At 43.3% G+C, this 10,740-nt stretch overlaps 1 protein-coding gene across 1 annotated transcript in view; it reads left to right on the forward strand.

Annotated features, from left to right (window-relative positions):
- The window catches only part of SPEF2 (sperm flagellar 2), a 171,036-nt gene extending 160,667 nt beyond the window's left edge, over window positions 1-10,369 (forward strand). The window contains 3 exon segments of the mRNA XM_067730508.1: window positions 4,771-5,010; window positions 5,205-5,327; window positions 10,280-10,369. Coding sequence (XP_067586609.1) covers window positions 4,771-5,010; window positions 5,205-5,327; window positions 10,280-10,369 — 453 coding nt within the window.
- Window positions 10,370-10,740: the final 371 nt, after the last annotated feature.

Consider the following 10,740-nt stretch of genomic DNA (forward strand, 5'->3'; position numbering starts at 1 on the left):
AAGGATATAGAAGAAGCCAAATTTGCTCCACTAAAGGGATTCCATCTAATTGCCCTTATCCATACAGGAAAGAATGGGAGAATGATGGTCCACACATGGAGGGAACACAGAATAAAGGACAGATTAACATGGGGCTTTACAGATCAAAAGAGGGGTCTAAACCTTCTTCTTTGCCACCTCCGTACCTTTGCTCTTGCTATCCCCTCCACCTGGAGTACGCGTCAGCTCATCTGGAAAGGTTCGAGGGCTCCCCAGTACCCAAGGCCAGATCATTCATGAAGCTTCCCCTGACCCACGGGGCATTCCCGCAACTGGGCCCCATTTACATCCAGATCCTCTCCGGCAAGGCTGAGCACCATCACATGCACCTGTGCATTTACTCAGCAAACATTCATCCAGCACCTCTGGGGATAAAGCAAGTAAAATAAAGACTACGGCAAATGGTGATAGACACCATGGGGAATAAAGAATAGAGGGAAAAATATAGGAGTCTGGGTGGGAGTTGCCGTGTTAAATAGAATGGTCACAGAAGGTCTCTCTGTGAAAAGACATGGAAGCAGAGGCCCAGACTGGTGAGGGAGAGGGCCTTGCAGATAGACCCCTGGCGGAAGCGCATTTTAAGTGAAGACAGCAGTAAGTGCAAAATCTCTCAAGTGGGTCATGCCCGGTGGACCCTAAGGGACCGCAAGTCAGCCAGCGTAGTTGGGGAGGATTGAGCTGGAGGAGAGTAGCAGGCAAGGCTAGTGAGGGGGAGAGGGCTCCGAGGGGCCCTGGAGGGGCGCTGGCTTTGACTGTGTCCAGAGATGAGATGAGAAGTCACCGGAGCAGGGTCGTTTGATTTAAAATGTACCCCCATACAGGACAGACTGTAGGGGGCAAAGGAGGGAAGTAAGGAGAACTAGTCATTCAGGCAGGGGGTGGTTTATCTATTGAATCCTACTGCTGTTCTTCCTACCTTGCGTTGGGGATGACTTGTTACCCATCTTTATGTCCTCCAAAGTAGCAAGTGCTCAGTAATGCACACAGCAAATACTCGATTAGTGTTTGTGAACATGGCAGGGAAAGAAGGGGAGAAAGAGACGAAGAGAGAAGGAAGGGAGGGACTCCCGTCTCCCAGGTAGAGAGGAGGAGAGCAGACATTCCAGAGGCAGAGGCAACAGCAGGGTCAGGAGGCCGCACCTAGCCAGAAAGACCAGGAAAAGGAAGTATGTGCTACAATGGTTGCCATAGCAACAGACAGCTCTCTGGGTGGGTAGCAGCCAAGCCAGCTAGCACAGGAAGGCACTGCATCCCTTCTGTCCCTGACCCAGTGGGTCATTCACCGGGAGCTCGTGCCCATCCAGGAAGCAACTCCCCTGGAGTACTTCTCTCAAGAGCTCTTTTAAAGCCCAAGGACACTGCGCAGGAGCTGCCCCATGACCACTGCACAACAGAGATGAAACCATGGTTGGGCAGGGATGGGGCACAGGTCTGTCACACACCACACACACAGGACTACTCCTGGCTGGGAGTGAACCATAGGAGCTTTTGAAATACAGGATCCACCCACCTTCCTCATTCTTGCCTACTCCTATAGCCCTCGCCATCCTGCCTCCAATTATGCCGCCCCCTTTCTGTGCCCTTTCCAACTGTATTCTAGTTCCCTGGGCAACTTTATCCCAGGAAGGCAAAATGAGCCTGCTCAGAAATAACACCTCCAATAGATCTATGTTCACTCCCAAGACATTTAGTGGGATCTCGGCTTTTACCTTCCAAAAAACAACTGGAAATCTCCCTGATACTTCATTCTTTCTGAGTCTATATCTGCTACTCACACTGTTTTATTCACCGTGGCACAGACCTCCTGTTAAAACCCACGGCTTTCTGGGTAATTTAAAAGAAGCTCAAGAGCAAAGCACTCGGGAGCAGGCACTAGTCATCGTGAAGCTTCAGATAAGTTGATATTTGAGAAAATGGTTCACCCTGACCTGTGGAGGTTGGGGTTGTGATATTGGACGTTAATAAATTATGAGCTTGAACCTCCCACATTTTGAGAGTCTTGTTAAAGCATCTTGACAGAGATGGTTTGAGGCCTTGGGTTTCAAAAAACTTAAATGTGCATCCCATTCTGCTCATTGATGCTTTGCTCACATTAGTCCTAAGGACTGATCTTCTCTTCTGCCTTCTGAGATGTGGAACTAAACAGACTGAATGGCAGAAATGCACAGTCAGGCACCACTCCAGGGGCACGTTTGCTGGGAGTCCTCGAGGGCCATCTCTGAGAGTGTGACATAGTGCTTGCTAGCGCCACAATCTGCCCCGCTGCTTGGAAGATAATGTGACTCACACAGAGTTTTGATGCCACTAATTATTGCTCATTCAGAAGCCCTGGCTTTTCTCCAAACCAGCATCCCTGGTTTTGTTCATCCACCCACATTCACAGTCGTGGTCTTTCAGAGCGTCTGTTGGGAGCCCCCTCTCGCACACACACTGCAGTCCGGCCGGGATGCTGAACTGGCTCCTTTGGTCCTGATCTTGGCCTCCCTCTTCTCCCTCGCCTCCCACTGAACCACTAAGTCTATTCTGTTCCAGCCCCCTAGAGAGCGAAAATAGCAAACATTTATAAAGCATCCTCAGATACAACAAGTTAAGGATTCTTCACTCAAATGTTTAAACTGTTATCTTTTGACTAAAATAAAAAATCTATTTATCCCATGATGATTATAGCAAGTCTTTGAGAAGTTGGACCCTCTGTAGTTATGGAACTAGTGCAGAGAGAGCAGGTTCCTTCTCTGTTCAATTTTGGTATTGCCTGCTTATCCAGCCCAGCTAGTCATGTGCTCACGCACAGGTTCTGTCTCTGTCTTCTCCACGTAGCACCTGTGCTGCCCTCTGAATAGAAATTCATTCATCCTTCAGTCATTCAGCAAGATGTTCTACATCTCGACTATGTTCATTTCAGTACACCAAATATTCTATCGCCCCGGGGGGATTATTGACGGGTAGCCAGTGTGATGATTCCCAGGCTTCTTAGATGGAGACAAAAAAAGCTAGTTTCACATTTCTGCCGAGTAGTATTTCAACTGTTTAAAATGGATAAGAGGCTGGATGAACAAATAGATAGATAGATAGATAGATAATAGGTAGATGATAAATAGATACATAGATAGATAGATGATAGATATGCAGATGATAGATATTTGTACTTAATTCCAAAAACTTCAGCTGCTAGAGCATTCTCCCCCCACCCTCCAAGATTAGATTAAATTCCCAATTTACCAAAGGATATGGAAACCCAACTAAAGCAAGGTGACCACACAGAGCTAGAGCAAATACAACCTGTCTCTACTGCACTATCCTCAGCCCCTGCAAATCCCTCAGAGGGGCTTATGACAACCAGAGGCTTAATTCTGTGCTGTGTTATAATCCTTTTACACATGGGACTTACGTGGCTCTTTGGAAAGAACTTGCGCGATCTATGCACTTAATGCTTCTACTGAATTGAGCGTTTACAGGTATTGGCACCCTGCTCTGATTTTAAGCCTAAATTAGCATTTTTCCTTCATCGGAATAAAGGAGAATCAGCCCTCAGGTGTTCTCTGACACTGGACCAGTCAACATTCTGAAAATGCCCATTTTCCTATGGCAAATTGTTGAATATCTATTACCTCATCATCAGAAACACACACATACATTTATAACAGTAAATACAGTAAGTACAAATCTACTGTAAAGAATTTGAAAAATACAAAACAAAGTGAAAAAGAAATCAGCTGTTTGACCAATCAGAGGTAACTACTTTCAATTCTTTAATGTATCTGTTTCTCTTTTTTTCATTTCTAAGTATAGCTATATAAGAAAATGAGGATCCTGGTATATTTATTATTTGTGTTCTGTTTCCTTTCTGCACTCATCCCATGAGCGTTTTCTCATGTCACTCAGTATCCTTCTAAACCAAAATGTTCACAGCAGCATAGTATTCTGCCACAGACCGACTCTATCACTGATGTCACCATTCCCCATTTTTGGAGCCATAGGTTTTCTATTTGTGCTGTAAGTAACATGGAATGAACATCCCTATACAAAAGTCTTTGTGTACATGAATAGTTCTTTAGAATCAATTCCTAGATCAATAATTATGGCATCAAAGTGTAGGCATATTTTTCAGGCTTTTGATACGTAAGAAATTACATCAGGAACAATTTACTTTCCCATGCTCAGAATGCTGGTTTCTGAGTTCATGGCTCTTGGCCAAGTGTCAATGAACAGCAATAAGAATCCCAATCTGTCCGTATTCAATTTGTTTTCTATTTTCCCTTCTGGATGTTTAGTCGGGTTTAACCTCCAGTGTCCAAACAAACATTCCCAAAGCTTCTTAGAATCTGTCAAGCTTGAGAAATTAACTTGCCCACAACCTCTCGACTGCAGGCAATTTCCAAAGCAAATCCTGTTCAGAAATCTAGCTTCATGTGTAAAACAGTGGTTACACAAATTCATTCCACTGTCCTTTCACTGAGGAATGCGGTGTATCTGGCAGGGTAGTGAGCAGAAGCCTGTATGGAGGTGAGTAAAACGCCCCTACGCTGAGGCCTTTGTCAACTACCAGCAGAACTGGTCTGGGATTTCAACATGATTTCCAGTGCAGCCAGCATATTCTATCTCTAGATTTGTTTAGCTAGTTTGCAGTAGGCACTATCATCCCAGGGCATAAAAAGTGCGGGACCAAACTGGTGTTTTCTAAAGATCTCTATTCCTGGAAAGACTTCATGTTCTCTTCATTGAATTGCACAGACCTCCTCCTTTACTGATATGAGACCCATTGAGGAATATCCTGAACTTGAGGACAATTTTATAAGTGAAGAAAGGGAATTACAAGAGGAAGGGGAGGAAAAGGCAGAAGAAATCTCTGAAAATGCGAACACGGAAATGATTTCCATGGAAACACTACTCAGAGTGTTCCGAGGAGCAAACGAAGCTCAGGACGCTAACAGATTTGCCAGCCACCAAGAGACAGAGAACATGTATTCAGAGGTTGGTTAGATTATTTCATAAAAGGGGCAACCTGTACCCAAGAAAAGTATCCCTCAATTTTGAGCCTATGTTCGTAGAATTTCTCCCCAAATGTATCATCATATAGAAATTATGATGATTCCTTTCAAAAACAAAACTTTTAATATCATCAGGATTGTAAAGTTAATCAACTTTCTTTATTTTTTCCTTTTAAGAACTTCATAAAAGTATTTCAGGACCTAGGTTCCAAGAATCTGGAGCCAATTGAAGTTGCTCTTCTTCTGAAGCATCCTTTTATTCAAGATCTGATTTCAAGTTATCCAGACTATAAAATCCCTGTGAGTATTACCCCAAGGTCCTAATACAGTCTTAATTTGGTTGAGTTCAGGTTCAGGGCTTGGTGGGATATCACAAATGTGGAGGAGCAGAAGGAAGGAAGAAGCTGAACTAGGCTGGAACAGGGTCTGAGGAAGCTAAACTGGTAATGGTGTCAGGCCAGAAAGGCCAGCCCTCAATACCCAAATGGCAGCAAGTTCAGACAGAGTAGAGGTGACTATCAGTACACCGGTACCGTGATAGGACTATCAGTGTATGGATAATACTATTAGTACTACAGATAGGACCACCAGTACTAGGGATAGTACCATGGAGCTGCCCCACTGGGACTCTAAGGACTTGGGTCTACCACAGAAGGCTGGAGGTAGGTGGCTGTTAAAGTTGGGTGGGTGGCCGTATTCATGTTCTGCATTATTCCAGCCATCGAATGGCCCTGGCTTATGATTGAAGAGTATGGAAAATAGAGTCCCCCTGCCGAAGAGAACTAAGGGGACCATGATCCCCAACCAAGTGCTGATTTGTTCACCGTACTCTAATCATGGTACACATTGTCTCTGTAGCTCATGCAGTGACAGTGCTTATGAAGGAATGTGTGAGGGTTCCCTCAGAGAAACTGTTCAAGATGGAAAAACTTAGGACAAAACCTAAAGAGACCGGACCAAGTCAGCAGAACAAAGGAAGGAAGAGAGGAAGAGCTGTGTCTCAGAGCTACCTTAACCACGCACATCTCAAACACACGTGCTGAATGTGCACCCACCGGGCAGGTCCCGGGTCCCCAACAGTAAGGGCTACAGAAAGCAGGGGGTGACCCCCTTTCAGAGTGTGGCAGGTTGCTACAACCCTCTCACAAGCCTCACACACTTAACAGCATGAAGTCTTCCTATTTGCCTCCTGTTAGTTGTTTATTGGACTATGAAGAGTTTGCTGAGTTTAAGATAAAAACGCTTTCACTTTGATAAGATGCAAGTGATCTAAGAGGCGTTTCTCCTGACCCCTCAGTGATAACCTGCTATGCCCGGAAATCAGTCTATCCAGACTTAAATATCTTTGTACCTCTATTTATTTGTTCTCAATTGATGATCCTTTTTACATTTTATTACTTCTGTTGGCAATAATTGAAATTGATTTCTAACCAGCTGGCAGACACTAAGCACTTTCAGTAGTGAAGTATGATGACAGCATTTAAGAACATAGTTTCTGGAATCATAAAGTCATGGGACTGAATCTCGGATCCACCACTCACTAGATACCGGACCTTAACTTTCTCTTGACCCGGGCTTTCTCACCTGTTAAATGGGGATAACACCCATTCCTAATTCAAAGGGTTGTGGAAAGGATTAAAGGAGATGGTGCCTCTAAAGCATGGGGCACAGTATCTGACACATGGCAAGTACTACAGAAAGGATGGCTGTTAGGATATCTATTCAATACTGAGCACTTACCACTGAGGCTAGTAAAATAAGTTTCCATGGGAGACAGCAACATGAGTACCAAACTCAGTTGCTGTTCCCAGGCAAATTCCACTTCTGTCTGCAACAGAATGTTTACTCACAGGAATTAAATCAATAACAGAATGATAGAAGGTAAACCACACCCAAGTGCAAAATTACAGGAATTCAAAACATAGGACTTTTTGTGCTAGAAACTGAGTCTTCAAAGATGGCTGGAGTTTAAGAAAGTTGAGAGGGTGGGGAGAGAAGGTCTATGTGGATTTTGCTGTAGGGGTGGAGAGGAGACCACATCCTGGTTGGAAAGAGAGGCCCGGGGGAAGGCGTGGAATCTGGGCAGCGTGGAGGAGTGGAACCCCACTGGTTGAAGAGCAGACAGCAGGCTGTGAAGGGCTTGGAGTGATCCCGTTGAATTAGTAATATCAGGCCAGATCGCAAAGAACCCAGACATCACGTGGGGAAATATAGTTTCAATCTGAAAAGCGATGGAGAATGGCAGGGCTTCTGAGCAGGGGCATGCTGTGGTGTGAATTTCTTCGTCCCTAAGTGTTTCTTTGCGTCTTAAGCATATCATATCATTATGTCTCTACATTTAACAGACCTCTTTTTTAAATTATTTATGTCTCTTTATTTAAACAGGCCCAAAATATTTGGAAATGTGGTTGGCAATGTTCTAAGTCATTGTACTCATACATCCCACTAGCATTTACTCTTCACATTGAGACTGATATGTCACAGGTCCCTTTTCGGCATCTTATACTCCATACTTTCGTTAATAAAGACCAGCTTTCTTCCCCACTTAGGATGAGGGGATAAGTCAGTATGACCCTGGAATTAGTGGGAACAGAGCACATCAGAGCTAGACAAAGGGTGGAGAGAAGTGGGTGGGTCGGTGTCACAGAAAGGATGGGCAGCATTCTGCCAGCTGTGGGTGTCTCCCTGCTTTTGCCTTCCCCTGGGCAACCGTCATTCTGTGTGAGATGTGTTCCAGAAGCCAATCACTTGAGACTGCATTTCATCCTACACATTCTGTTCCACATTTCAGGGAACGGCCCTCCTATTTTAAGCCAGTAAAATAAGTTTCAAATCCTTAGAATTATATATAATAGGGTTTATCTTACATTACCAAGAACAGTTAGGACCCTAAAACGATGCCACGCTTATTTCCTCCTATAATGGGAGAAGAACTCCCTACAAAGTCAGGACGATTTGGGGAACATTCTTACTTCTGGAGACTTTAGAATGACTTAATATGATTGACTTGCAGAGAAGATTCTATTGGCACTTTCCTGAAAAAAGAAACCCACCAACAGATGACTGACTGCCTTCGAAGGCAAGTCCCTTGAAGATGTGTTCTGACGCCCAGGGAAAGCTGAAGTCCACAGGGCTCTTGTTAGTTTGCATATTTCCCTCATTTTGGAAGGAGTTTTATCAACTTGCACCCCAGCTGAAGCACTCCTGACGTTTTTGAGCAGCACAGGACCGACTCCGTTGTGGCAGGATGTCTGATATTCTGGGCTGCAGCCCACTATATTCCAGGAGCACCTTGATGCATTGATGACCAAAATGACCTCTGCACATTCCCCAAATCCTCTCTGGTGCGCAGACTCCTCTGGCTGAGAGCCCCCCAAATGGAGGGTATCTGACCTCCCATGAACCAGCCTCATAGCTCAGGTATCACCTGATACTCTAACAGTAGAAAAAGAGTTCATCAGTCTGTCTGTCTGTCTGTCCGATGGTTCATTCCTTCATTGCCAAGGTGCTTCTACTGAGTCAGCTTCTTCAACCCTCCCCATCCTGGTCCTTTGCATCTCCTCCCTGTCGCTCCACCCTGGAATCTCATGAGAGGGCGATGGACCACCCGCTATCATCTAATCCGGGCGCTTTCATCTGATTGTGACCCAAGGAGAGCTGAGCCTTGGACCTGAAAAGCCTAACTGTGATGTTCAAAAAGCAAAGAGGTTCCCTTTCCAGTAAGGTGCTCTATTCTCATTTTCACTAAGCAAATAAAGAAAAGAAAGAAAGGAAAAGAAAAAAAAAAATCTCTGAAGACTCAGTTACCAACACTCTCATCCTGTCATCATTTTTTTGCTCCAGATATCCATGTACAAGTAAATAGATCACATTTTTAAAATGAACTTTAACCACAGTGATGTTATTTGAAGATCTTTCAAGATAAGTAGAGCAAAAACTAGAGTGTGGTTTTTCAGGTTAAAATGTTGTTTGCTGCTATAAACAGTGGGAAGTGAAGGTTGTCGCCTAACAGCTCTGTGTTTACAAGGTTCATGTTTGGAAGCAACACGCATTTTAAATACATGTGGGAAAAAAAGCGAGTGTGCGTAATTATTTTGATACGTTGTATTTTTTGCTCCTTCTGGTGGGTGGCCTGGCTTTGTGGTTAGGAGAGCAGAGTCAGGGACCATGCTGACTGGGTTCACACTTACGAACTGTGTGACCTTGGGCAAGTGACCTCGTAGTGCCTTGGTTTCCCCACCTGTAAAATAGGGTTAATTATCAACCATACCTCACAGGGTCCTTGTATGGATGAAATGACTTAATCCATATAAAGTGCATAGCTCCGTGCTTGGTAGATAGAAAGCACTCAATACATAGTAATTATTATTACTATAATTATTACTGCTGGTCTGCTAGTGGTTGCAGTTCACAGGAAATATTTCTGAGCCGTGCAAAATTGTACATGGATGAACTAAAAAGCTGGCATTTCAACTCCTGAATTCAGTGTCTGCTCTTTGGAGAGGGCCCGCTCAAAGCAGCAGGGACCCGGCACAGCCAAAAATAAATAAATTAATTAATTAAACAAAAATAGAAACCTTTGGAACTCAGCGCTGAAGAAAAGAAACATATTCTTAAAGCACTTGCCTAAAAAAAAAAAAATTAGAAACTGCATAAATATAATTCTACATTTTTCACACGTGCTTGTACCCCTTCTACCTTGTGATAATGTCTTAAATTTATTTTACAAACATCTATGATTTAAAATGTAACATAGCTGGGTATTTTAAGTGGGAAAAACAGATCATTCAATCTCTAATGTTAAAAAAAAAAAACTGAAATGAGATAGTCCCCCCACCCTCAAAATAATCTGCTGTTCTAAAATTCTACAAATCTGTAGACATGATTAACTTGGCATTAGACTTTTCCTTTAATAGAAGGTGGATACTGTTTGCTACTGATTGATAGGGAAATAATGTTTTGCCTTTCCCATTATTGACAAACTCTGCCTTTACAAATGTTATTTAATCTGATATGACACCTCTGTTATTAGATATTATTAGATGAGGAAATGGAATCTCCAAGATCTTTGCTGTCTTTCCAAGGGCACAACTAGTAAGTTGCAAGGCAGGATTCAAGCTAAATAGAGAACAATTTTCTCAAAGGAAAAAATAAAAACAACTTACTGTTTAATCACTGCCACATATTAGGTGATCATTCATTCTAACTCATTTACTAATATTTGTGACTTCTCTTTGAATCTCTTCTCTTAGGATGTTAAAATAATTCTCCAAAGGAGTGAGCATGTACAAGGAAGTGATGAAGAGAGGTCTCCTTCCAGACTCACAGAGGAAAAGAAATGAAGACAAGAGAGCGGCAATGAATCTTCCAGACATCAAGTGTAAACGTGGTGTTTGTTGTATACATTATCATCATAAGTGTAGAAATGACCCCTACCAGGCTATGAGGGGCACGGAAAAGGGAGTCTTCCTCAACTTGGAGAATATTCTGTAATAAACTTTAAATTTCCAAGCAAAAATCCGAAGTAAGAAGGAGTGCATTTTGAAGTGATTCCGAAAACAAAAGGCACCAGAACAATATGTTCAAATATAAACATACACATTAAGTCATGAACAGTCCCTGTGAGAAGTATCTACATTAGGCAGATACAGTGAAAATTCCCCCAAAGCTCCACGTCAGGGCAGCATGGCTGCATACAGTTTGTCGTTCTCGC

This window comes from Pseudorca crassidens, chromosome 3 (assembly GCF_039906515.1).
Source record: "Pseudorca crassidens isolate mPseCra1 chromosome 3, mPseCra1.hap1, whole genome shotgun sequence".
Classification (NCBI taxonomy): Eukaryota; Metazoa; Chordata; class Mammalia; order Artiodactyla; family Delphinidae; genus Pseudorca; species Pseudorca crassidens.